Source organism: Pipistrellus kuhlii, unplaced genomic scaffold, assembly GCF_014108245.1.
Source record: "Pipistrellus kuhlii isolate mPipKuh1 unplaced genomic scaffold, mPipKuh1.p scaffold_m20_p_15, whole genome shotgun sequence".
NCBI classification, from domain to species: Eukaryota; Metazoa; Chordata; class Mammalia; order Chiroptera; family Vespertilionidae; genus Pipistrellus; species Pipistrellus kuhlii.
The window spans coordinates 29,593,706-29,620,538 of record NW_023425460.1 but is presented as its reverse complement, the minus strand read 5'-3'; the positions used below and the strand labels follow the sequence as shown (position 1 = coordinate 29,620,538).

The window sequence follows — 26,833 nt, the reverse complement described above, 5'->3', positions numbered from 1 at the left end:
TGTTTAAATGCACAGCTTTCTACTTCTGAGCAGTGACAAGTTCCTATCTCCAAAGTTGTTGTTCCCCCCTCCCCACTCCTTGACCTTGGTAGATGTTCTCACTTTTCTTCTTCAGCAGTAATATATTTCTTCTCCTCCTGTTTTGATTGAAACTGCAGCTGCCAGTCATCTCTTGAGCCCTGTGTGTAGCTGCTAAGCTGTGTTTCAGATGAATGTCACAGTTCAGGGGAGAAAGAGAAAGCCCAGTATCCAGTCAGTGCCTGGAGATGGGCACTTCTGGTGGCTGAGGTGTAACACATCCTCTAACGATGCCGGATCATTCTGGGAATTGGCTCTTTATGCTCTGGCCTTACTGTTATTTGTAATCCCAAGCACCTCCAGAATACCTTCCTTACATGCCCAGGGGGTGAGTGTAACTACTTGCAAAATATTTACTTCTTTAAGTTTGAACTGGGTAATGTCAAGGTTTCTATCCTACTTCTCCCCAGGTCTTCTCTAGAGAATCCAGAACCCCGAACTCGGGAACGAGGAATCCAGCTTTTGTCACAGGTGCTACTCCAGTGTCATTCCCTGCTCCTGGAGAAGGAAGGTACTGGCATCACTACTAGGAATATCTCCCTGGAGTGCTGAGCCAAGCAAGGCCTTCCTTGTCTATTCAAGCCATTACAGGGAGGGAGGGAGGGAGGGGTTTGTGAGCTACTAATGGAAATCTTCATTCCTCACTGGTATATGTCACAGAAATGATAAGTATTAAGACAGAAGACAAGACAGTCTTGATTTTAGACCTTATTTTTCAGTGCATCCTCCCCTCTGTAAAATGGACAAAGTAGTGTCTCATAAATGGAGTGGAAAGTAATGAAATATCAAAGTGCTTTGAAGTCCTAGGAAAAAAGCCAACAAATTATTTATCTTCTATAGGCAAACTGCAGCCTGTTTTATAAATAAAGTTTTATTACCATATAGCCATACCCATTTATTTACCTGGTGTTTATGCTGCATTTATGTTCCAGCGGCCAAGTTGAGCAAAGTTGAGTAATTGTGACAGATACTTTGTCCTGCAAGCTCAAAATATTTACAATCTTGGTCCTTTGAGAAAGTTGGCAGCCCCAGTTCTATGGAAAGGTAGTTCTGGGTTGAGAATGGGTTTGACGGTAGGCCTATGTATGAATGGATAATAAAAGATGCTCACCTATTTTCCTGGCTAATCAAGGCATCCTCAATGGGAGGGCATGAGACATACCTCTTGGTGAAGGAGGAAATTTGTAGGAAGCTCAAGCAGTAATAGCCCTCAGAAACTCTGGGAAGGAGCCCTGATGTGCCCTCCTCCAGCCTGTGTGGACTAATGGCTGAATTTCTGGTTTGTGCAGTGGTACACCTCGTCCTATTCTATGAGAACCGGCTGAAGGACCATCATCTTGTGATCCCAGCTGTCCTCCGGGGGTTGAGGGCACTGGTGAGTTCTCCTTTTTCCCCATTACACATCATGTTTGCAGAAGCCCTTTTCCAGTGAATTCTCTCTTTGCCCTTTGGGGGTGAAACTTTGAGTGCTGAGGAACAGATGCTCAAATATGGGACTGAGCTAGTGTCAATCATCTTCACTTCAGTTCTTAGTCTGTTTAACTTTGGAAAGTAAAAGTATCCTTTGGGGACTGAAATTCAGATCCAACTTGGAAGGTACTGCAAAGCACTAATCAACTTGAGAAAAGGGACCATGTTTCTCACTCTTGCTGAATCTGAACGTTGTGATTCCCACTGTAGCTAATTAGGCCTGTTTTAGGGTTGTGTCTTAAAGGCTGTGCTAGAACTCCCTCAGTGCTCACTCATCTCTTCTCCCCCAGAGCCTGTGCGTGACCCTGCCCCCAGGGCTGGCTGTCTCTGTGCTTAAAGCCATCTTCCAGGAGGTCCATGTACAGGTGAGTGATAACGGTCACCTTGATATTCTCCATTTTCCAGCCCTTCACATAACTAGAATTAGATGGCAAAAAAAAAATAATAATAATTGCCTTCAAAGTTCTCAACTCTTTCAGGTTAACTCTTAAGGTTCTCAACTTTTTGACCACGTTAACATACTATTCCTTGCTACTGTATAAGGAAGGCATGCCATTGTATCTGGCTTGTGTCCTCTTACATCTAAAAAAAAAAGGCATACAGCACACAGTTGATGGTTATTGACCCCAATGCTGTAGTGCTGGGCTAACAGTCTTGTCCTTTCTCTGCATTTCCTCTTAGGTTCATCTTATACTGGTGTAAAGAGCACTGTCCATTTAGAGATTGTAAAGCAGGAAGTAGTTGTGTCAGCTGAGTTATTCTTTGAGCACATTCTTAACTTATTTCTGGTCTCTCCCACCCCAAGTCCTTGCCACAGGTGGACCGACACACAGTCTATAGTATTATCACCAACTTTATGCGAACCCGAGAAGAAGGTAAGAGGCAGGGCTCTCTAGGAAATCTGAAAAGTGACCCCCTCCGTCCCCCCCTAATACCAGGACTCATTTAGTCTGGAGGTTATATAAAGAGCCAGTCCTCTGAGAGAGAATGATAAAGGGAGACTGGGGGTCTACACACTCTGCAGTAAAGTAGAAGAAAGGTAGAACTGTTTTAAATTCTTACCTCTAACAGTTGTATGTTGTTGCACATCTCTTCTTCACTGAGTAATAGGAAAACAGAAAGGGTGCTCTCTGGGAGGCAGGAACGGGGAGGCAGTGGTAGTAGAGGGAAAACACATAAGAAAGCCCACCTTTCTATCCATGGGACAGCAGTGACCTTGTTCTCTCCTCCCCAGAGCTGAAGGGCCTAGGAGCTGACTTCACCTTTGGCTTCATCCAGGTGATGGATGGAGAAAAGGATCCCCGTAACCTCCTGGTGGCCTTCCGCATCGTCCATGACCTCATCTCCAGGGACTATAACCTCGGTACAACTTTGTAGCCTTGAATTAGCTGGTGGAGGTTTGTTGCGATGAGTGAAGCTTGTAAGTCAACCTCATTCTTTCTCCATTGCTTTAGGACCCTTTGTGGAAGAATTGTTTGAAGTGACATCCTGTTATTTCCCTATTGATTTTACCCCTGTAAGTAGTACCTTTCATTCATTTGTTGCTTTGTTCATTCTTTCATTTAAATATTCATTGCTTGGCAGGTGTGGTTCAGTGGTTGAGCATCATCCTATAAACCAGGAGGTCATGGCTTAATTCCCAGACAGGGCACATGCCCTGTTGTGGGCTTGATCCCAGTAGGGGCATGCAGGAGGCAGCCAATCGATGATTCTCATCATTGATGTTTCTATCTCTCCCTCTCCCTTCCTCTCTGAAATCAATTTTAAAATATATATATATATATTTTTAAGTATTCATTGAGTGCCTGCTATTTGCCAGTCCCAGTTCTAGGCACTGAGGGAAAGAGACATTCCCTGTCTTTGGGAACATAATTTTAGTTAACTGGGAAATGGAGAAGCATTTGCCATAAGAGGAAGGATTCAATTCAGCAGGCATGTAGGGGGATCCTTAACTTCTTTACCAATGTACTTAGTGCTGAGGGCTGCAGGATTGTAAAGCATGATTCCAGTCCTTGAAGGTTGAAACATTTAAGTAACAATATGAGATTATAGACCAAAATGAGTGGTATTACAGTTTTTTAGAGAAGACAGAGTTCAGTGTGAGCTACAGTAATCAGGAACAGATAAGATAGTTAGGATTTCAATTGATTTCTGAGGGATGTCTAGAACTGTGGTCGGCAAATTGCGACTCGCGAGCCACATGCGGCTCTTTGGCCCCTTGTGTGTGGCTCTTCCACAAAATACCATGGCCTGGGTGAGTCTATTTTGAAGAAGTGGCGTTAGAAGAAATTCAAGTTTAAAAAATTTGGCTCTCAAATTGCAGTCATTGTACTGTTAATATTTGGCTTTGTTGATTAATGAGTTTGCCGACCACTGGTCTAGGATATGATCCTGGAGTCTACGGGGCATCTCAGCAGTAGAAACAAATTGACAAAACAAAGAAGACACATTTGAGCACAGTATGTACAGGAAGTGTTTGCTCTGACCCTCTTGGACCTTCCTCCCTTTCTGTATCTTCATTTCCCTTCTATTTCCAGATACTCATGGTTTCATCACTGCAATTATTAGTGGTTTGGAAGAAATGAAAGGAGTTCTATCACAAACAAAATCAGAATATTGAATCTCATTGCCTTTAAAATTACACAGTCATCTTTGCCATAGGGAATTTCTTGCCAGCTTATTCCAGTTGAAATTATGTTGCTTGGGGCCACCTCTCTCCTAAAATTCCTTTCATCTCTTTTGTAATAAATATCACTATTTCTAACTCAGAGCATGTATCTTTAAAATTTTGAAAGCTCTTGCTTATGCTACCTTGGTTTTGCTTTGTTTTATTTTGTATTTGTTTTGAGAAGATAACACATTCACATGATTCAAAATCCAAAAGGTGAAAAAAAAAATCTACCTCTCAAGTTTCTTCTCCATTGTCAACCACTTTTATCAATTATGTCTATACAGATTTTATTCATCCATATATAAGCAAACATTTTATATCCCCTCCCCCGAAAGTGATAGCACATATATGTACACTTTTCCTACATTTTGCCTTTTTCACTTAACAGTATATGTTGGAAACTGTTCTATATCGGTATATATATTAGCTCGTTTTATTCTTAATGGCTGTGTAATATTCCTTTGCATGGAAATACCCAATTAATTTCACTAGTCCTTTGTGGGATTAAGGTTAGTTGCTAATCTTTTGCTATTACAAGTAAAGCTACAATTTACATATCCTATACATGTATCGTTTCACATATATATATGGGTATAACAGTAGGTTAAATTACTAAAAGTAGGATTGTTGGAAATATATATTTATAGTTAACACAAATGAGCATGATTCAACATTTAAAGTATAGAGAATTATGCATTGTACCCCTTTAGCCATCACACATTTTCCCGTTAGAGATAATCACTGTTCCCAATAGCTTATATATTTCCTCAGAGATATTCTAGGCAAAACAAAATATATGGATAATGATAGAATTTCTTTTCTTTGAGAAGACTTTTGTGTGTTCTGCATTGCATCCTATGAGAAGCAGAAAGCTCTTTTTAATTAAAATAGAGACCTGGCTTTTAGTATCAATGTTTGTGTTAGAAATATTCTTTATGGTCTTATCAATGCATTTTGGCCATATACCATCATCATATTGGATCACATCAGTATAAATGATAGTTCCTTTGGCTTTCATTATATTATACCTGTATGCTCACTTTAGAGCAGGGGTTGTGAAACTTTTTCTGAAAAGGGCCAGATAATGTCTATTTTAGGCTTTGCAGGCCATCTGGTTTCTTGTAGCTCAACTCTGCTGGAGCCTTGTATCATATAGATCGGCTGAAAATATCCCACTCCGTTCTTTAGGTTGTCAGTTTCAAGCCTGTGTCCAAAGAGTTACACAAACCCATGGTTGTTCTCCCTTTTCCAGCCACCTAATGATCCTCATGGTATCCAGAGAGAAGATCTCATCCTGAGTCTCCGAGCCGTGCTGGCTTCCACACCAAGATTCGCTGAGGTAGGTCTACCCACAGAGGGGTATTTAGCCTCAGCCCACAGAAGGCTCTGAGGAAAGAACAGTAAAAGCATGGGGGAAAAGAAAGATCCAATATACATTTTAAGATACGACATCCTCAGTGTCCTCAGGCTTGTATGGGAAGTATTTCAGATCTTCAATGCTGAAAACTTTACCATCTCTTCTTTAAAATAGTAATCCAATCCTATCTAGTGCTATCTTTTAAGGTCTGACACTCTGTCCTACAGATTTGTCAGCCATTTTTCAGGTAACTGGGGATCTGGCCTCATCTTGACAGGAAGGTTTGCTTAAAGTAATAAGAATAGTTCTTGGGTGTAGCACCTGCTCTGGGGACTGGTGGCAGTAAGGACATGGTTGGCCTTGGTGTGGCTCCAGACTTCAGTTCCTTCTCTCTTTCCCACAGTTCCTGCTGCCTCTGCTGATTGAGAAGGTGGATTCTGAGATTCTGAGTGCCAAGCTGGATTCTCTGCAGACTCTGGTGAATGATTTTTCTTCTAAGGTTCAGCTGCCTTTAGACAAATTAGGGGTGCTAATGGATTATAGATTATTGGAGAGCCAAGGAACAGTTCAATAGGCCTCAAAAGGGGTTACCAGGATCTGGGCCTACATGTTGACGTAAAGGCCCCAGCTGCATATTGTCTTGTCCTGTAACTGAGTGGCCACCAAGGAAAGGCTGAACAGGGCTCCCTTCTGATGTTCGTTTTTCATCTGTGAGGGGGAGCGCCTATTTTTCTTGCTCTGGGTATTAGTATTATAAAATCCAGCTGAGCCCTAGCTGGTTTGGCTTAATGGATAGAGTGTCAGCCTGCAGACTGAAGGGTCCTGGGTTTTATTCTAGTCAAGGGCACATGTCCAAGTTGCGGCTCAATCCCCAGTAGGAGGCATGCAGGAGCCAGCAGATCAATGATTCTCTGTCATCATTGGTGTTTCTCTCTCCCCTTCCCTCTTCCCTCTGCTCTGAAATCAATAAAAATAATTTTTTTTTAAATGATAACAATAAAATCCTGCTGAGAGCCAGGCTCTTTCAGATGCCATTGTACTGAGGAACCTGCTTGTCTTAGGAAGTCTGAGATAGTGTTGGTTAGCCAGTACCTGCGCTTTCTTGGTAGAATGCTTGCTGTGCTGTGTACGGACAGAAGGAACTGAAGGACTTCCTCCCCAGCCTTTGGGCTTCTATCCGCAGAGAGGTGAGTGTTACTTGGGTAAACTCACTACTGTGAACTCCCAGTTGTCAGGCATCAGGGGAAATAATTCACCCTGTGTTTTCCCATCTGTTGCTGTGCCTGGTTATTCAACAAGCAAGCAATGGGGCATACTTCTAGTTGAATGACAAGGGAGAGCGTCCCTATGTGAGGGTCAGCTGCTTGATGGTAGCACTTGATCACCTTTGCAAAGTACCCGCTTCCTGTCCTTCCGTGATAAGGAGCATAATCATGTGCCTATGTCACCATGCAGAACAGAGGGAGAAAGGGAGAGACTTAAGATAAGGCATCCCAGTGGTTGCTCACAGTTGACATTCTCTTTTTCAAAATGTATGTGTGTGAATCTCCATGGTACTAAGGACTTGGTGAGAATACACCAATTAAGAAGAAACTCTTTTAAGGGAATAAACCCCATTGCTATGCCCTAAAGGTTCTTAACCCCCACCCACAAGGAAATAGGCAGCAGGTGGGTGGGGTCTCACTTGGTGCAGGCTCACCTCAGTAGCCATGGGATCCCTCCCTGACAGGTGTTCCAGACTGCAAGTGAGCGGGTGGAGGCCGAGGGCCTAGCGGCCCTCCAATCCCTGACTGCGTGTTTGTCTCGCTCTGTGCTAAGGGCTGATGCTGAGGACCACCTTGACTTCTTCCTTAGCAACATTCTCCAGGGTAACAGGGCCATGGAAGCCAGAAAGGGGAGTGAGCACAACAGAGAAATTCCTTAAGGGCCAATGACCTTTCATGTGTAGCCCCACCACGTTCAGTGATTGGGGGGGTCGGGGGAGGGCGGCTGGAACCCTACTTGGAATTTTTTTTTTAATTCAATGGTAACTGCTAGCAAACTGTCCCTTGCCTCAGTCTCCTACTTTGACGTACTGCAGGGGAAGCAGGTAACGTTCAGCCTACTCCCAGGTATGTGATGCGCTGCCTCTCCAGACTGCAGGCACCATCTGTGTGAGCCCGACATGAAACTGGTGTGGCCTAGTGCCAAGCTGCTGCAGGCAGCTGCAGGTGCGTCTGCCCGGGCCTGTGACCACATCACCAGCAATGTGCTGCCTCTGCTGCTGGAACAGTTCCACAGGCACAGCCAGGTAAGGGAGCGCTGTCTTTTCAGGAGATGGTGGGACCCCTTGCTAGGAGCCCTTTCTCACAGAGAGGGCTAAGCTTTGAACTTCGGCCCAGATAGCAGATTTTGGGTTTTGCTTCGATTAGCTACTGCTGGTTCCCTTGTTTACTCTTTTCCTTACACTTACATAAAAGAATAAATTCACCCCACTTCCAAAGCAGCAAGACTGAAATCTTTTAACATACAGGATGGGGCAAAAGTAGGTTTACAGTTGTTCCTATGGAAAACAATACAATAATAAATAATATATAAGAATATTATTTACTATTCTATATAAGAATAAACTGTTCCATATGCAACTGTAAACTTACTTTTGCCCCACCCTATATTCATTGACTCTAATATCCCTTAAAACATTACAGAGCAACCAACGGCGGACAATCCTTGAAATGATCCTGGGTTTTTTGAAGCTGCAGCAGAAATGGAGCTATGAAAACAAGGGTGAGATCACCTTTCATAGTAGTAGGCAGAGTGCCTCGGATAGGTAGTCTAGAACTGTGGTCCTGTCATTCTGAGATTGTAGCTTAAAAAAACACAACACTGAATGTGTGAGACCTGTTTATTTTTTTCCCAGTGTACTTCCTGGACACTCAATGGATGAGGCTCTTTAAATCTGCCCCAAATAGTCTTGGTGTCGCTGCTGAGTCCGGGCTTCCCTCTAACCTGGACTGTCTCTCCCTAGGTGAAAGGCCGCTGAGCGCCTTCAAGGACCAGCTGTGCTCACTGATATTCACAGCCCTGACTGACCCCAACACCCAACTTCAGCTTGTTGGCGTCCGTACCCTCACTGTCTTGGGTGCCCAGCCAGGTACACTTAACAGAAAGAAAAGATGGGGTATAGGTCCCTTTCTTGTGATTTTTTTGTTTCCAGCGAAAGTCTCACTGCCACCCTGGTTGACCTGAGATTTCTAATGGGACTTTGGAAGGGTTGTGGTGGCTGCAGGAGGAGAAAGATGTGGTTCCTGTTCCCTTCTAGCAGATCTCCTGTCTTCTGGGGACTTGGAGCTGGCGGTGGGTCACCTGTATAGACTGAGCTTCCTGGAAGAGGATGCCCAGAGTTGGTGAGAATCTAAAGAGCAAGATAGAGCAAGCTGTTCCAGGGCTCTGCTTCCTGCCTAGGGAGGTGGGCCTTGTGCTTGGCTCTGGCTGCCTAGTGGTTGGAGATATGGAACTGTTCTCTTTTCTTGGGCATTCAGCAGCGCTGGCCAGTGTCGCTCAGTGGTTGGAGCATCAACCTGCACACTGAAGGGTCGTGGGTTTGATTCCTAGTCAAGGGCACGTACCTGGTTTGCAGGTTCGATCCCCAGCCCAGTTGGGATGTGCGTTCAGGAGGCAACCAATCAATGTGTCTCTTTCACATTGATGTTTCTTCCCCCTCACCTCTCTTCCACTCTCAAAAAAAAAAAAAAAAAAATCAATGGAAAAAAATATAAAATGAAGATTAATGAAAAAAAGAAGCCCTGTTCAACTAGGTACTTGAGTCTTGCTATTTAGAAAGGTGGCCTCGGGAGGCCATACTCCTGAATCTGCCAAATGGCAGGTCTAGGCAAGAGAATGGTGGACCAAGCCTCAACTAATGCACATCTGCCCTGTGTCCCCAGCAGGGTGGCAGCACTGGAAGCATCAGGCGCCCTGGCCACTCTTTACCCTGTGGCCTTCAGCAGCCACCTAGTGCCCAAGCTTGCTGAGGAGCTGTGCATGGGTATGTGTCCTGAGCTTCTGTGGCCCACCCCTTCCCAGAGAGGCTGGGGTGCCTTCATGCTTGCCATCACACAGGGAAACCTTGTCTCCTGGGTTGCTTTCAGGGGAGTCGGATTTGGCTAGAGAGAAAAGGTCCACCAACTGCTCCCGGCATCTGCGCTGTCTGCAAGCCTTGTCAGCTGTATCCACACATCCCAGCATTGTCAAGGAGACCCTGCCTCTGCTGCTGCAGCATCTCTGCCAGTTGAACAAAGGTAAGTACCAGGAATGATCTTTAAGGAGCCAGGCTGAATGGGGAGCTGTAGTCAAGTTTGGAGTTGATGCCTCTAAGGCAGTGGATGGGAACTTTTAAAATAAAATGTTGATGCCTAGGCCTCGCTCAATCCAACTAAACTGTGAGGAAGGATGGGTCTTGGGCACCAGTAATTATTAAGAGTGCCCAGCCCTAGCCGGTTTGGCTCAGTGGATAGAACTTCAGCCCTTGACCAAAGGGTCGCAGGTTTGATCCTGGTCAAGGGCACATTCCTTGGTTGCAGGCTCCATCTCTTGCCCTGGTCAGGGCAAGTGCGGGAGGCAACCAATTGATGTGTCTCATATTGATGTTTCTCTCTCTGTGTCTTTCCCCCATCCTTCCACTCTCTCTAAAAATCAGTGGAAAACTATGCTTGGGTGATGATTAACAACAATAAAAGAGTGCCCAAGTGATTTTAATTTGGAGCCAGTATTGAAAAGTACCACCCTGAGGCCATGCTATAGCAGCATGAGCATCATCTGGGAGCTTGTTAGATGTGCAGAATCTCAGGCCCCACTGATCTGAATTTGCCTTTTGCTTTTTTTTTTTTTTAATCCTCACCCAAGGATACACTCTTACTGATTTTTTAGAGAAAGGGAGAGAGAGAAACATCAGTTTGTTGCTGCCTGCACACATCCAGACCAGTGTTCAAACCTGCAACCCAGGTATGTGACCTGACCAGTAATCAAACCCATGACCCTTCAGTGCTTGGGATGACCCTCCAACCAAGTGGGCCACACTGGCCAGGACCAGAATCTGCATTTTAACAGGATCCATGGGTGATTCTTACTCTAGTTTGAGAGTACTACAGGCACTAGTAACAGTGGCAATTGGTATTACAAACCTATACATGATCACCATGGGTCCTCACTAACTCCTAAGCTCCCTACTTTGCACTGCCCAGCCCTTGTGGTAGATCCAGTCAACATGGATGCTCTGCTACACAGTAGACTCGGAGTGTGGCCTGGGATAGATTCCTGACTTTACACTGCTGTGATCCTGGAAAAACCACTGGGAGTTTCATTGAGCTGCCACATCCTTCTCTATAAAATGGGGGAAATGATCCTTCTAGAATGATAAAAAAAAAAAAATGTTCTTTCCATCTGCTCTATCTGAAATACTTACATGTGCTTTTTGGGAAACCTAACAGAATCCTTTCTCCCCACACAGGGAATGTGGTTGTAGAACCCAGTGAAGTGATTGCTGTCTGTCAGAGCCTCCAGCGGGTGGCAGAAAAATGCCAGCTGGACCCCGAAAGCTGCTGGTATTTCCATCAGACAGCTATACCTTGCCTGCTTGCCTTGGCTGTGCAGGCTTCCATGGCAGGTAACTTTCTCCACTTCACTTCCTACCTTTCCTCTAGTCTAGACCTCCACCTTCCACTAGTGAACAGCACTGCCACCCTCTGGTGTTTGCTGGTACTGCATTTTATACCAGCAGAGGTTTATTTTAAGATTTCGCTTCAAGCTAAGGGTACTAACTAAGCCAATGGCAGAAACTAAAATCCATTCATGTTAGCAATGTTCAAAAGGATACACACCTTTTACCTGTTTAATTGCTATGTAATTAGTTTAGTTAGAATTCTGCTCTGGAGTTAAGTAAACCTGGTTGGGTTTCAGCTTCAACTGTACTGCTAACTTTCTAAGCCTCTGTTTCCTCACTTGTTAGGAGGAGATAAAGAGAAATACCTAGCTTATTTAGCTTAGTGGATAGAGTCAGCCTTCGGACGAAAGGGTCCTGGTTTGATTCCAGTCAAGGACATGTACCTTAGTTGCAGGCTCCTCCCTGGCCTGGGCCCTGGTCAGGTGGAATGCAGGAAGTAACCAATCGATGTACTTCTCTCATATCAATATTTCTCTCTGTCTTTCCCTCTCTTTCTCTTTCACTCTCTCTAAAAATCAATGTAAAAATATCCTCAGGTGAGGATTAAAAAAAAAATAGAAATATCTATATCACAGGGCAGTTGTTAAGGATTAAATAGGATCATGCTTGGTAGCTCACAACATAGTAATGTATATAGGTATCATAGCTCTGATATATGGTAGCTGCTATCACAATGAAGACCCATGAAGATAAATCCATGTTATCTTTCATTTTTGAAAAGGCTAACATAACTTTTGGATGTTAAGAATGTTCTTATTATCAGGCCTTATGTTCCATTGTTGCCCAATCTAAGGACTGTGTACAAAGTTCTCAAGAGCTTGTGTGCCCACATTAGAGTACTCCTGCTCTGGTGCTTGCTGGCTCTCTGGTCTACAGCACTACTACAGAACAGGTTAGAAACCACTGCTGCTGTGACTAGAGTCCAGCCTGTCACGGTGACGGGACCTAATTATATAAGCCATACTCATGGCGCCTGGCCAGCATGGCTCAATGGTTGAGCTTGGACTTATGAACCAGGAAGTCATTATTTGATTCCCTGTCAGGGCACACACCTGGTTGTGGGCTTGATCCCCAATGTGGGGCGTGCAGGAAGGAGGTAGCCACTCAATGACTCTCTCTCTCATCATTAATGGTTCTATTTCTCTCTCTCTCTCTCCCTTTCTCTCTGAAATCAATAAAAATATTTTAAACAATAAACCATAATCATGACGGCCCTGTGTTTGTGTGCGCGTTGTTTTGTGTGTGTGTTGTTTTGATTTTACAGAGAAGGAGCACTCAATTATGAGAAAAGTGCTGTTGGAGGATGAAGTGTTGGCCGCCATGGTGTCTGTCATTGGCACTGCCACCACCCACTTAAGCCCTGAGTGAGTATGATCATGGATGTGGCTTGATCCCCAGGTAAAGGATAGCAATCTTGGGGAGCAGCAGCAGGTAGCTGCCTTCTGAGCTGTCCTTTTACCCAATATCAAGTGCCTGTTTGTCTTGTAAGTTTTGCTGACAAAGTAAAGAAGGGGCTTTTAGCACCATGGACCATGGGAGCAGGTGAACCAGGGATGGTTCTTAGCTGCAGATGTGCATAAGAATCACCTGTGGAACATTTTTAAAATATACGTTGCATTCCCTCACTAGATTGTGAGCTCCAGAACGTGGATTGGATCTGTCTGGCTTGCTGCTCTCTATCACCAGGGCCTAGAATGGGAACAGTTCCTGGCATATATGTCTGAATTAATAATTGTTTAATATGTGATCGATCATGCTCAGACCCACTGACTCAGGGACTAACAGGGCTACAATACAACCTTAGCTCCTTGGTGATACCTAGTGCTCTACCCCTAGCTTAGCTGCCCAGAGTGTCGCCTGCATTGTGCCCCTCTTCCTGGATGGCAACATCTCCTTTCTGCCTGAAAACAGCTTCCCTTGCAGATTCCAGCCATTCCAGGTGAGGGTCTGATGGATCAGATGGGGTAGAGTTCTGAGATTTCTGTCCTTGAAATTTCTAGGGCTAATCTGGGATGGCTATTGGAACTGATAAGTCTGTTGCTGGTATGACAGGCTTGATAACGCTCTTCTTCCTTTATAGGATGGCTCCTCGGGACAGAGGCGGCTGGTTGCCCTGCTTATGGCCTTTGTCTGCTCCTTGCCTCGAAATGTAAGTAAAGACATCTGGGGAGTTTCCCAGTTTAACCCTGACTAGGAGAGGTGGATCCCAAGTGACTTGCAGACTAACCTGATCTACTTCCCCACTGAGAAATGTAGTTCTCACCATCCTGGCCCCTGCTGCCACTCGTTACCGGTTATCCCTTTGAGTTCAAGTGTTTTCTGGGTCCATTACCTGACCAGGTTTTCTGTAGGTGGAAATCCCTCAGCTGAACCAACTCATGCGGGAGCTTTTAGAGCTGAGCTGCTGCCCCGGTTGCCCCTTTTCCTCCACTGCCGCTGCCAAGTGCTTTGCAGGACTCCTCAACAAGCACCCTGCAGGTACTGGAAGCCTTCCTGATGAGATCTTCAAGTTCGCTCCTCATTCCTTTTTAAAGGGAGCTTGCTAATACTACATATAATGGGGATTTCCAGGGGACAGTCCTTGGGACAGGTTGAGAGCAGAATTAGACAAAGCATTATAGGACAGAGATGAGGGGGTCAAGCAGAGTGCTGTGTCTAACCCTGTCATCCTGCTCCCTACAGGGAGCTGTCAGGGATCATTCTTTATTGGAAGCAGACAGCTCTTTTCCAGAGCCAGCACCCTGCGCTTTAAGGATAGCAGGCGCTCAGGCTGGTGGTCCAGAGCTGAGTGGGCAAAGCACATGGCGAGTGTTGCTGTTCTCTTCTCGTGGCTTCTTGGGAAGCTCTGCACTGAAATGATTTACATGCTTCATTGTTAAAGAAAAAATGTGTAGCCTTTGCATCAGCATTTCCTCTCTCCTTCTCAGGACAACAGCTGGATGAATTCCTGCAGCTGGCTGTGGACAAAGTGGAAGCTGGGCTGGGTTCTGGGGCCCACCGCAGTCAGGCCTTCACACTGCTGCTCTGGGTACGGAGTTGGAATGGATTCTCATTAAACAGACAATTATGTCTGGTTAAAAAGATTTCTCCATTTGACCTGGAAGCATAGCATAGGGCTTGTGTCGTGCCCTAACCATTTTCTTCTCTGGTTACAGGTAACCAAGGCCCTAGTGCTCAGATATCATCCTCTCAGTTCCTGCCTTACAGATCGGGTAAGTCCATTCGGGAGACAAGGGAATGTAGGACCTAAACAGGAACTTCTGTTGGTCCTATTCCTCCCAGAAATGACTGTCATCCTCCTCCCGGTATTGAGGAGTCTTCTCCCAAAATACCTCAAGGCTCTCTTTTTTTCCAGCTCATGGGTCTCCTGAGTGATTCAGAACTAGGCCCAAAAGCAGCCGATGGCTTCTCTCTACTCATGTCTGACTGCACTGATGTACTGACTCGTGCTGGCCATGCTGATGTGCGGATCATGTTCCGCCAGCGCTTCTTCACAGATAACGTGCCTGCTTTGGTCCAGGGCTTCCATGCTGCTCCCCAAGGTAAGGAGACTCTAAAAGGAAGGCCCCAAGTTTATAAACCTCTCCTTCGCTCAGGCCTCATTCTGGAAGATAATTTAGGACCTCAGTGCTACTTCAGGGTGGTGTACCTAAAGGGCTAACCTTCCAGATTCTTTTCTTTCTTTTTTTTTTTAATATATTTTATTGATTTTTTTACAGAGAGGAAGGGAGAGGGATAGAAAGTTAGAAACATCAATGAGATAGAAACATCGATCAGCTGCCTCCTGCACACCCCCCACTGGGGACGTGCCTGCAACCAAAGTACATGCCCTTGACCGGAATTGAACCTGGGACTCCTCAGTCCGCAGGCTGACGCTCTATCCACTGAGCCAAACCGGTTTCGGCTCCTTCCTTCCAGATTCTTACCCCCTTCTTTTCCGTTAGTGGATAGATCTTGCTTATTCTGAGATTGAGGGGCTTTTTTTATATAACATCTAAGTGGGCTAATGTCCCAGCTTCATCATATTAGAGTTGAATTCTCAAGCTGTATGTCTGAGCCCAGTTTCTTCCCTAAGCTTCTCTGTTTTTTATAGATGTGAAGCCAAATTACCTGAAAGGTCTGTCTCATGTACTTAACCGGCTGCCTAAGCCCGTGCTCTTGCCAGAGCTGCCTACGGTAAGTAAGCCTTGCAGTCCAGAGCCTCTAAGCACGGGACCACGCCATTGTCCCCCAGCTGAGGTAGAGGGAAGGTGAAGCAGGCTCATCACGTACGTGGTCATCCCACCTTTCCTGTGGCCCCCTAGCTGCTCTCCTTGCTGCTGGAGGCCCTGTCCTGCCCAGACTGTGTGGTACAGCTCTCCACCCTCAGCTGCCTTCAGCCTCTTCTACTAGAAGCACCCCAAGTCATGAGTCTTCACGTTGACACCCTCGTTACCAAGTTCCTGAACCTCAGCTCCAGCCCTTCCATGGTACGTTGAGCCCCAGCAACTCTCTGGCTTCTACAGCTGTCCTTGGGTCTCCTCTCACCTCCCTCTGGTTGTGTTCCAGGCTGTCCGGATTGCTGCACTGCAGTGTATGCACGCACTCACTCGCCTGCCCATCCCTGTGGTGAGTACCCAAAGTGTTCCTCTCCGGCCTGGAAAATTCTAAGAGCCAGAGAAGTACCTTTTTGCCTTAGTCAAGCATGCTGGCCACCCTTCTGTGTGATGAACTGCAAGGTACAGATAGGCAAGGATTTGTCTAAATACCCCACCACAGAATGGTCATCCTGTCACCTAGCATCCTCTGGAATCACTAAAGAATAGGACTCGCTTTAAAAATGGAACTCCCATTCGACCCAGTAACCTCACTTTTGGGATTATAAGGGACATATGCACCCCTATGGTCATAGCACAATTTACAATAGCTAAGATTTGGAAACAGCCTAACTGCCCATCAGCAGATGAGTGGATTAAAAACAGTGGTATATTTAAACAATGGAATACTATGCTTCTGTAAAAAAGAAGGAACTTTTACCATTTGTAGCATGGATGGGACTGGAGAGCATTATACTAAGCGAAATAAGCCAGTTGGAGAAAGATAAATATCACATGATCTCACTCATTTGTGGGATATAATGAACAACAAACTGATGAACAAAACCAGATCCAGAGACAAAGAAACACTGAACAGACTGTCCAACCTCAGAGAGAAAGGGAGAGGGGGGGCGGGGGGCAGTAAGAGATCAACCAGAGGACTTGTATGCAGTAACCAATGGACAGACACTGGGGTGGTAGGGGCTTGTCCTGGGGGATGGGAGCGGGGGGGTGGGGGGGGGCGGGTTTCAATAGAGGAAAATGGAGACATGTTCTTCATTAAAAAAGAAGAACCCCCAACATTAAATTCCCATGATATTCTGATGATGCTTTTACATAGTGACTATTAATAAGCAGCATAGTTCTAAAAAAAAAAAAAAAAAATAGGACTCAAGTAGTTGTAGTGTCAGAAAAGCAGCTCTTTGGCTGCTTTGGCTAAACAGGCTAAGATTAACTCTCATTCCACAGCTGCTGCCATACAAACCACAGGTGATCCGGGCCTTAGCCAAACCTCTAGATGACAAGAAGAGACTGGTGCGAAAGGAAGCAGTGTCAGCCAGGGGAGAATGGTGAGTTCCTAGGTTGTGGGGAGAGATGGGATTGAAATGAGCCTCGCCACTAATGCTGCCAAATTCTTCCTGCTACAGGTTTCTGTTGGGAAGCCCCGGCAGCTGAGCCGAGTCCTGGCCTAGACTGTTCTGACAATCGGACTTGGAATTACTAACTATTGAGCCATCTTGCCAAGGCAGGGAGACCGCTGGCCTCTGACTGCCTTTCCCACAAACACAGCATAAATGCTGGGCCTCTGCTGCACGGCTGTACAAGAAAGTCCTGGTTTCTAATGGATTTGTGGAGTAACTGAGTGTGAGACTACTTGTGTTTGAAGAAAGATCTTAAGTCTCTTCCATGTTTGTTCGTCAGGAAAAGAGATGCTGCTGAGGAGTGAATGCAGAGAGATGAGTGTGGCCCTGAGGACCAGGGGTGGTGCATGTGTATATATCTGCTGAAGAATAAAGATTTCTTTTTATAACGGGACTGTCAGATATTTTCTCCCTGCCCCCTGGCGAACAGTATTGAAAGAGGTTAGCCAAGAATTTTCAGGGCCTCCAGTGCCTCCAAATAGGGCAGCGGTGGCATGACCAGAACACCTACCTACTCACTAAGCCTTGAGCCTGACTTTCCCCTCCCTGCCCTAAAGCAGCGGCAAAGAGAAGCTACAGGTCTTTAAAAATCAAATACCTTTATTTTTGCTCCCGTTAGCATGTGAGAAGTGGCAGTGACCTCAGCAGTAGGCCTGGTGTCTTTGCCCTGTTGAGAAGCCAGGATCTCAGCATGATCATTCAGATGTTTCCTCAGACAGCAAGTGGAAGTGGTGGTGGCCAACTCCAGTGCTAGAACCTGGAGGTTGGGGTCAGCACCCGGCAAGGTTGCTAGCTGCCTAATCTCCAGTCTATGGCTGGAACTTCTGTTTGCCTGAGTAAAGGAACTTCAGTCCTAGGACTTTTCCACATCATGCCTTGCTTCTGCAGTGGCCAGGAGTCAGGTCCTTGGGTTGTCTGTGCATGGTACCCTAAGGCAGGTCCACTGGCTCTTGTTGCTCAAGAATTCCAGGAAGCTACCCTTGGAGGCCCTTGAGACAATGCAGGAAGCAGGGTGATGCTCAAATTGTGGCTGACAGAATCCAGCTCACACTGCCATCACAGAGGCTGACTGAGCAGTCACCCAAGGAGGAGGATCCCAGATGATTCCATTCCCATGGGGCCGGTGACTGGAAGGTAACAGCACCCGAGTAAGCCAGTGCCTGCAAGAGAAGAGAAATGTCTGAGTTCCAAGAGTTTGTGGGCTTCCTGATCCTCATTCCTCAGTAAGGACACATTAAGGTATCTTGAGCTACTTGGCATTAATCACAAAGGAACGAAAGCCCTCATTTTGGCCAATAAATGTGTCCTCTGGTGCCTTGAAGGCCTTTAGAGGTTTTGAGCTGAACGTCTAATGGGGCAACTGCAAGCATATTAACAGCCAGGGATGTAATGGGGTTGGGGAAAGGCAGGCAGGAACTTGCAGTCACATTACTGCCTCCATCGCTGCAATTTGGAAAAGGATTTTCCCATGTCTTGGGTGGAAGAAGCTAGCTTCATTTATTGTCTTAGGACAACCTTTGTCACAAATAGATTATTTCAATTCCAGAAAGTATTGGCTTGGACTCCAGACACTGCCATACAAATGGAAGGTGATTGGTAGCCACCTTCCCTATATAGAAGTCCCTTCTTGAAAAGAGCTTTCTTGGAATATTGTGTTATCTGTAAGCTTCATCTGCTACTTAAACCACAGTGTTGGCCTTAAACTCTGTTGGTGAAAATGAGCAATGATCTCTACTCCTAGAATCCAGATCTGCGCTTCCAATATTGTGACCACAAGCCACATGTGTTTTGTTATTGTTTTCTAATTTATTTTTATTTTAGAAAGAGAAAAAGAATGTATCAATTTTTTTTACTTATGTATTCACTGGTTGATTCTTATATGTGCTGACTGGGAATTGAACCTGTAACCTTGGGGTATTGGGAAGACTAACAACTGAGCTACCCATCCAAGGAACACATGTGCCTTTTTAAATTTGTGAAAATAAAATTTAAATAAATTCATCAGTGCATTAGCCACTTGGCAAGATTTCAGTAGCCACATGTGGCTAGCTAGTGGCTAATGTTTTAGACAGCATAGGCACAGAACACCTTTCTCATCACAGATTCCTATTGGACGGCACTGGTCTTTACCTTCCTGTGTCCACTCCCAGGAATAACTTCCAGTTGTCCAAGCAGCCGTAGTTATAATGATTCCTAAAAACCTAGGACCAAGAAAAATGTAAGTTTCTACAAACCTTTTCTTTAACCCCCTTCTAATTTTCAAGCCTAAGCTCAGCTAGGCAAGTTCTGGATGTGGGGCCAAATTACCTGCCGTATTGGCCCTACCCATGGCCTATTTATAGGCTGGCAGGCTCAGCATCCTCCCCCAGCCCTCAACCCTACTCACTCTGCCCTTGGCCTCCAGCCGACGTCTCTCCTTCCTGTTGATGTGCCTTTCAATACTAGTCTCACCTCGACTGATGAGAACAGCATGCCATAGAGTTAGGGCACCCAGGGCAAGTGCCACAGAACTAAGAAAAAAAGCAAAGACTGGTGAGCAGCTTAGAGAGGGTTAACGGCTATGTCTGAAATTAAGCTGAGCAATAATGATTGGATAGGGAATTCTTTCCCAGCCTATGCACCCCAGATAAACTTTTACTTCACTCCATCTATAAAAAGCATCAATGAAAATACTTCAACATGGGTTAAGAATAAATTATGTGGAAAGGAGGGGGAATAAGTCTGTATTACTAATTAAAAAATATATAATTTCTTAAAATAGCCATGCTTGAGAGCCTATATAGATGAGTAAAAGTATCAGGGGTTAGAATAGGATGGCACAAAATTCAGGCTCCAGCTCTACCATTCCTTCCTGCTGTGTACTGTGAAACAAATCACCCTGCTAATTTTCAGTTTTCCTCATCTATAAAATGTAGTCACTTACTGTTTAGGTAGGCGTTTAACTTACCTTGGCATATAACAAACACTCAATGCCAGTATCCTTAGTATTCCCTGCACCAAAATGCTAAAGAAAATTAAATGCTGACTTTTCCAACCTTTATTAGACTAAGGGCAGCAGTTCACACAGGAATGGGTCCCTGTGGCCATCTAAGAAGGTTTTTCTGAAGCTGCCCCTCCATTAAGCTGCCAAAAAGGAGCGAGTTAAGATACCTGCACAGGAACCAGAGGTAGACAAGACTCTTGTGAGTCATTCTTTCTCGGAAGGAGAAGGTGGGTGGTGGGGTCTGGTGATAAGTCTAGAAAAAGAAAACAGCAAAGTCTGGCTCATTTGCTGTGCTAGTCTCCACCAGAGCCCCCCACGCCTTCAGGCAGGGAAGTGATCGGAGCCCAGGATGAAAAAATAATGGGTTAAGCCACAGAGGAGTCAGGGTAGCAGCCAGATGAGTGGACCAAGCCCGGCAGCATCATGTGGACAAACACTGGGCAGAGTGGGTCTAGACAGGATGGCAAAGCACAGAAGGAGCTGACCCTGGGCCTTGCGATCTGACAACACGAATGGGGATCCAGGGGAAGCCACTCCACTGCCCAGCTGGAATTCCTTCCCCTGGGGCTGCAATCGCCGAGAGACCAGGCCCACACCCAGAATGGAATGACTGCAGCCGGGAGAACTGAGCTACACTAAGGGCTGAAAGAGCAGCAGAGGTACAATCCAGCCCAAGGTCTGCTCAGCATAAGGAGTCCCAAAAGCCTGGGAGAAGGGACGACCCAGGTGCGGATGCAGACAGACCAGGAACAAAGGATGATCAGACTGGCTCAGCCTGATCTCTGTCCCCTGGAGCCCCCGTACACAGACTGACACAGACTCCTTGCTGCTCAGGCCATCACCAAGGCAGAGTTCTTGCTCAGCCCCCCAAAAAAAGGTGATTATGGGATAGAGAGCAAAAAACTGTCACACACCAGGAACTTCTAGGGCACTTAGTCTGCATGGCAGACAGCCTCCCAGTACACCCTGATCCAGTCTCCAGCAGCCCCTCAACCAGGCTCTACAACTCCACCAGTGGGCCCTGGTTGCCTCAGCAACTCTATGCCCCCCGGCCTGAGCAGCAAAAGGCAGGGGGGTGGGGACCGCCCACCTGGTTGGCAACCGCCTGTAGTTTGTTCTTGTCGAGCTGTTTCATTCTCTAAGGGGATGGAAAACAGTGCCGGTTATACTCTCAGGTCTCTGGCACGGAGGTGCTACCAGCCAGCTCCTGAAGGGACAGATCCCACACCCCAGCGTGCTGTCTACGCAGTGGCCCTGCCCCTGACTATGGGCTCACCTCAATGGCAGCGTAAGCCTCCCGGAAGAGGTCCCAACTTCCATAGCTGCAGTAGACACAGCCCAGAGTCATGAAAAAGCAGAAGGAGAAGAAGTACCGATGGTTATAGTGGCCCACACAGTTGTTGAGCCAGGCTGGTGCGGGAAGGATTAAGGACAAGATCAAACAACTTCAGGGTGTGTCCGGGCCTCTCTGGTTCATCCTTGTTTCATGGTGACATCATCCAAGCCCAGGGTTTCCAGTCACCAAGAACTATTTTCCAAAGGCAGGAAGATGCATACGGGACTTGCCAGAGGTTGAGGTGAAAGTGTTAAAGCTTTTCAGAGCCCTCACAAGTCCCATCAGGATATCATGAAAATGGAAACCCTTCACTGAATGTGCCAATATGTCAACCTAGCTGGGGTTCACCAGACATCTGTATGGGGCAGCAGAAGGGAATCAATGCTTCTATCTATTGTAGATGATGACTGAAGCCCAAACATCTCTTTCCATCCAACAGATGCCGGCATGACAGTCTACAAAAGAAAGGGCTGCAGGAACAGATGCCTTGCTCCAAGGAGTTGTGTCCCAGAGCACCTGTACGCTTCCTGCTTCCCCCCCGGAGACAGTCAGCCGCCACAACTCCTCTTCCTCCTGAGCCCAGTGTTCTCCGCAGGGTGATGCTAGAAGCCTCACCCTGGGCAGTGGGCAGGGCTCTGAAGCTAAAGAGGAGGCCTGAGGCGGAAGAGGTAATAAAAGGATACGACAGTGGTGGTCCATCTTCAGCACACACCTGTGAGGGAGGGACACAGGCTGTTACGGTGGCCAAGGTTCTTGAGATGTCAGTGCCAATCCTTCTCTACAAGGACCAACGTCCTGCTGAGGTGGAAAGGGCACAGACTTTGAAGACAGCCAGGCCTTTGCTACAAACGCTGCGACATTGGCTACCTGGTACTCCATGAGAGTATCTCTTGGAACCTCCGTTTCTACCAGTGGTGGTAACACCGAACTCGCAGGACCAGCCTGAGAGCCAGGGGTCATGACAGAGAGGGCGCATTGCCTGGCAGGCGGTGAGTGCTTCATAGACACCAAACCCCAGGTCTAGGTTTTTCCCTGGGGCTACAGCCGGAGGGCCAGAGCGAGGGTTCACAGGGAGCAAAGCCAAGACCCACCTATTGCAGACGCTGCAGTGGTGCGTTCGGGCTGGCTTGGGGTAGATGCACTTCTTACAGATGGAGACGGTCGCAATATCGTTCCTGCCCTGCGAAGGGAGAAAAGCATCGTGACAACATGGCAGCACCCGCGTCACACCTGCAAAGATGCCCAGGCACGCACCCTCCCCGCTCCTGGCACTGGCGCCGTGGCCAGCAGCCCTCCGCCTCCCCCCACGCCCTGTGGAGACCCACCTGGGGTGGATATCCGGGTGGAGTGGTGATGGCCTGGTAGTAATGGAAGACGATGAGGATCAGATTCCAGTGGCTGTAGAAGAAATGCCAGCAGAGTCGTGGCACTGAGTAGGTTCGGAGGATGAGGGGCAGGACACACAGGTAGGCGATGGCCACGATGGAGCTGGTCAGCACAATCACCAGCACCACGAACACCTGCCAACACCAGTGAGGTCAGGCAGGTGCAGCGAGAGAGCTTGTGGACACCCAGAATGAGTCAGGAATACCCCCAGGGTACGGGCTGGCGTTGGTGCGTCAAACACACGTCCCTCCGCTACCCCAAAACATCCCTCTTCCTGCTCCCTGGGCATCACTCACCACCCCACACCAGCGGATCACGTTGTCCACCAGCCAGTAGATGGGCTCAAAGGCGGCATCGACAGCGGTGTCACTGCCCCCGAAGGAGTTGTAGAGCAGAGAGCGCAGGCAGACCTTGCCGTAGCGCCAGCGCTGTACCAGGCCCCGGAGCAGAGGGGGGCAGCGGCGCCTGGAGCCCAGGAGCAGAAGCAGGCGCAGGCAGAGGCGGGCAGGGCCCAGCAGCAGGCTCCGCTGGCCCTGCATGGCTCCTAGGAGAGCACACCATTGTGAGGGGCTACATGGCTCCTAGGGGAGCACACCATTGTGAGGGACCAGCCTCCCGCCATAGCCCACCATTGGGGGGGGGGGGGGGGACACCGAGCACCAGTCTAGCAGCAAAGACCTAAGACTGAGGCCCAGCGGGGCCAGTTATCAGCTGTGGGTAGTAAGAAAGTCACTCCAATCCTCTCCGGAATGTGCAGTGCTAGTGTCCCAACCGGACGACAGGGGGCAGGGCTGGAGGTTCCAATCAGGCAGAAGCCACATGGCACCATGTGGTTAGACAGCAAATCCAAGATAACGCACACCAGAGCCAAGGGCCACATTAAAGGGGAGAAGGAGACACGCGGCTCCAAGACAAAGCAGGGTCTTTGGGATTGCCCGTAGACAGATCACTGGGTGGAGCACAGCCAACATGCAGAAAGCTGCCCACGGTGTCTCTGTGCGCATGGCCACTGGCCGAGGGTTCCCCAAGTCTTTGCGTGCCCTGGCCACGGACCTGCCTCTAAGGAACAACCTGTGGGGGTGTGAATGCATCGCATGTGGAGCCTGCACCCAGATTGTCCCTGCCCAGGGTTTCCTGACCCAAGAACTATTTGGTTGCTGACTTTTAGCAAAAGATACTCATCCTTCCTACTCCCTCTGGGCTGATGTTACAGGCCACCAGACCCAACCTGGTAGCATGCGAGTCCCTGCCTCCTGTCAGGGCACTCAGCTACCCTTTCCATGACATAAGATGCTTTATCTTCAATTCCAGTCCCAGCACCACCCCAACCGTACAGAAGACAAGACAGCCTGGGTATTCAGAGGAGAATAACACCACAGGCAGGAAGACATGGCGGTGAGAGGGGAGCCTCCATGCTGGTGGCTCATGACGACAACAAGGCCTGAGCTCCCGGCTGAGTCTCCCCTGCCTGTCCTAGATGAACAATCGAGAGCCTTCTCGACAGCTGCTGCCCTGGGCCCCCGAGCTTCCCAGCCAGCTTCCCTCGCTCTTTAGCCCTTTGCATGGCTTCTCTGCCAGTGCCTCCATCTCCTCTGTGTGGTTTCTATCTCATCCAACAGCCATGGAAGGTCAGTGGCCCAGGCCATGCCCAGAACAGAAGACACAGATTCCTTCAATGATAGTCTCATCAACTCTGCAGATTAACGTCCCTTCCAGAAAAGAAATTATCTGATTTTCCCCTAGAGCTGCTTTGTCCTCACTGACTTATTTAACAGTCAGCTCAAAACCCAGCAGAAACTGGAGGAGGCCACTCCACTGTAGGGATGGTTTCCGTTCAGTAACTGGAGCAAGGTACTCTCCTTGCACCCCGGCTCACCAACATGAAAAGCCTTTCATAGAAAACTCTTAATTACCTCCTTCCACAACCCTATAATGACCTGAGGGAAAAAGAAATCCAGCAGACAATGCCAGCAGAGAAAGTGGAGAGACAGAAGACAATTCAGTAGGGATCTACTCTCTGCACCGGGATAAAGAAATGGCCATTCCCATATCACCTCCTAGGAGCTAGAGGATTGAGAGAGAAAAAGGAAAAGATCAAGCCTCCTACCTCCTTTGAGTTGGACTCCCGTTGTTTGGAACCCTGATTTGTCTTAAAGCATCAATGTTCAAAATAGTACATACAGGCACCACAATCAAAAATATAAGAGTGGGACAAAACATTCTATCCCACAACAAATGCAAGTGGCTTAGGCGGTCCATACCACTGTTTTTAGTCCCTTATTATGGCTAATGGAGAATTTCCTGTTTGCTAAAACACAAGAGCAACAGCTTGCAACTAAGATGGATTGTATTTCTCATCTTTATTAATACGATCAAATGCCACCTCTCCAGTCTACAAACTTCCTTTTTCAGGTTTCCACTTTGTGGATTGTTCTCAACCACCTCCAGAAATTCCCGTGCTCTACAGGAAATGCCTGCTTCAAGGGCCAGACTTGCCAACTTTCATGTGCCCCAAAATTTGACTGCTCAAGGTTCAATTCTGTCCGTCAGTGGTTCTGCGACTTGGGCAAATCCCTGGATCCTGCCTGAACTCAATTTTCTTGTGTTCCATGCAATGTGGATAAGTCAATGCTGAGGTCCCTTCTAATGCTAACCCTTTATGATTCCATAGACACACTTGGCGAGGTATAAATGAAATGTTCATAAAGTTCTTTGCACAAGACCTGACTCATGGAAGTGCTCCATAAATACTTGTTAAGTAAATAACCTGAGATGTAGAAGTGGAGAGACTGGTCAGATGTGTATCTGTTCAACAATGCGATAACACTAAAAAATTTTCTGCTGCTGTCATTCCTTGCTGTTAGAATCATAGCACGTGTTAGAAGGCATTTTAGGAAACAACGTCAACCAGAAATCAACCCAGATGTGTAAACCAAAAGCTTGTAGATGTGGAGCGCAAGAGCAAACAAAGTCTGAAGCTGAGCCTCCACTCATTTTAGCTCGTGGGCTTTGGGCCATGGGGAGGCCAGGTCCACAGGGCCACAACTGAGCATCCATTCATCTCAAGAAACCGAGGAAAAGCAGAACTCAAACAATTGTGCGGGAGGAGCACAGAGAAGGGGGGGTTCAGAGTGAACAAGGGAGGGAAAGGAGCAAAGCACACCATCACCCCAAGCACAAGCCCTGAACACCAAACCCACGGTGGTAGTAGCCACAGACCATCGTGACACCTGCCACCAGATTAAAGGGGATTGCAGGCCATGGCACTCTCCTCTGCCCGAGGCTCTAAACCACCATCTGTTTCCCAAGGGGAAACTGGGTTTGGGGATGGGAGCATATACTGGGAAAGACCGATTTCAAAGCTGCCAGAAGGCAGAGGAAACTGTGATGAAAGTCTTGGTAAACCTCATCCGGACAAGGATGTTGCTCTCAGGATGTTTGCAACTTCGAACGGCAGGTGTCAATCATCATTACCAAGAGCATTTTATGCACGTGCAAGACTTCCCTTCCGGACTAACATGTTGGAAAGAGGAAAAGTTAAGGATGGGATCCGACTCTTGTGAGGATTCCACTGAGATCGGAAGCTGCAGTCATAAAACCAGGGGGAAAGTTTATTTCTCGGTGAGGGTGGCATGGTCAAAGTGCGATGGACTGGGTGTCAAAAAACTTCGGTTCCGGTTTAGGCTCTATCTTCAACTACCTTTGAGACACTGGGCAATTCAAATCTTATCTCTGGATCTGAGTTTGCAAATCTGTAAAATGGGCAAGATAGGTTCCTTGGCTTTCTTCCAGCTTCACAGGTAACGGCTGCCGGGAAGGTGCACGCTGCCTGGCTGGAGGAGAGCGCGGACACACAGGGCTCCGCTGGGAGACAGCAGGAAGCCGGCCACCCGCCAGGCTCCACAACAGGGCCCGACCCTAGATAAAGGGACCGGGCTGAGGACAAAGGCCTGCCGACTTACCTGCCTCCGGCCGACTCTCCAGCCGACCAAATGGAGCTCGCAGCCTCCGCTCACTGCCACCCCTTCCAGCTCGGAGCCCCAGGCCCACAAGGCTCAATCCAACCCACCATGCCCGGCTGCCTGCAGGGCCAGCCTGCAGACCCGGACCCGCCGCCAGCCCATCCTCAACCACG

At 47.4% G+C, this 26,833-nt stretch overlaps 2 protein-coding genes across 14 annotated transcripts in view; one reads left to right on the top strand and one right to left on the bottom strand.

The window, feature by feature from the left end:
- MMS19 (MMS19 homolog, cytosolic iron-sulfur assembly component) overlaps window positions 1-17,382 on the top strand; it is a 23,144-nt gene extending 5,762 nt beyond the window's left edge. Inside the window, exons 3-32 of one of the 7 annotated variants that reach the window (XM_045581961.1) lie at window positions 159-406; window positions 489-589; window positions 1,368-1,453; window positions 1,839-1,913; window positions 2,354-2,423; window positions 2,783-2,911; window positions 3,003-3,064; window positions 5,472-5,558; window positions 5,980-6,054; window positions 6,686-6,763; window positions 7,306-7,444; window positions 7,712-7,866; window positions 8,264-8,342; window positions 8,584-8,709; window positions 8,878-8,962; window positions 9,503-9,603; window positions 9,707-9,856; window positions 11,065-11,220; window positions 12,542-12,641; window positions 13,114-13,216; window positions 13,358-13,426; window positions 13,629-13,755; window positions 14,205-14,305; window positions 14,433-14,489; window positions 14,633-14,819; window positions 15,371-15,453; window positions 15,582-15,746; window positions 15,826-15,885; window positions 16,821-16,921; window positions 17,000-17,382. In XM_045581961.1, coding sequence (XP_045437917.1) covers window positions 396-406; window positions 489-589; window positions 1,368-1,453; window positions 1,839-1,913; window positions 2,354-2,423; window positions 2,783-2,911; window positions 3,003-3,064; window positions 5,472-5,558; window positions 5,980-6,054; window positions 6,686-6,763; window positions 7,306-7,444; window positions 7,712-7,866; window positions 8,264-8,342; window positions 8,584-8,709; window positions 8,878-8,962; window positions 9,503-9,603; window positions 9,707-9,856; window positions 11,065-11,220; window positions 12,542-12,641; window positions 13,114-13,216; window positions 13,358-13,426; window positions 13,629-13,755; window positions 14,205-14,305; window positions 14,433-14,489; window positions 14,633-14,819; window positions 15,371-15,453; window positions 15,582-15,746; window positions 15,826-15,885; window positions 16,821-16,921; window positions 17,000-17,027 — 2,946 coding nt within the window. In that variant the 5' untranslated portion in view covers window positions 159-395 and the 3' untranslated portion in view covers window positions 17,028-17,382. The remainder of the gene's footprint in view (window positions 1-158; window positions 407-488; window positions 590-1,367; window positions 1,454-1,838; window positions 1,914-2,353; window positions 2,424-2,782; window positions 2,912-3,002; window positions 3,065-5,471; window positions 5,559-5,979; window positions 6,055-6,685; window positions 6,764-7,305; window positions 7,445-7,711; window positions 7,867-8,263; window positions 8,343-8,583; window positions 8,710-8,877; window positions 8,963-9,502; window positions 9,604-9,706; window positions 9,857-11,064; window positions 11,221-12,541; window positions 12,642-13,113; window positions 13,217-13,357; window positions 13,427-13,628; window positions 13,756-14,204; window positions 14,306-14,432; window positions 14,490-14,632; window positions 14,820-15,370; window positions 15,454-15,581; window positions 15,747-15,825; window positions 15,886-16,820; window positions 16,922-16,999) is intronic. The other 6 variants (XM_036438737.1, XM_036438738.2, XM_045581960.1 and 3 more) reach the window with 6 other exon arrangements.
- Window positions 16,634-26,833, bottom strand: ZDHHC16 (zinc finger DHHC-type palmitoyltransferase 16). 7 transcript variants are annotated; one of them, XR_006741700.1, is made up of 12 exons: window positions 26,661-26,833; window positions 22,995-23,242; window positions 22,638-22,832; window positions 22,404-22,492; window positions 21,996-22,024; window positions 21,253-21,386; window positions 21,067-21,114; window positions 20,144-20,229; window positions 19,380-19,503; window positions 19,124-19,194; window positions 17,592-18,153; window positions 16,634-16,929 (listed from the first exon to the last, which is right to left on the bottom strand). XR_006741700.1 is itself a non-coding variant. In XM_036438752.2 (11 exons), the coding sequence occupies exons 2-11, from the start codon at window positions 23,235-23,237 to the stop codon at window positions 18,039-18,041; spliced, it is 1,134 nt and encodes a 377-aa protein (XP_036294645.1). In that variant the 5' UTR covers window positions 23,238-23,242; window positions 26,661-26,833; the 3' UTR covers window positions 17,576-18,038. The 7 variants fall into 7 exon arrangements, 2 of the variants coding, with proteins under 2 accessions (XP_036294645.1, XP_036294647.1); XR_004988103.2 differs by lacking the exon at window positions 26,661-26,833 and adding an exon at window positions 23,294-25,330 and having other exon boundaries at window positions 22,995-23,256; XR_006741701.1 differs by lacking the exon at window positions 21,067-21,114.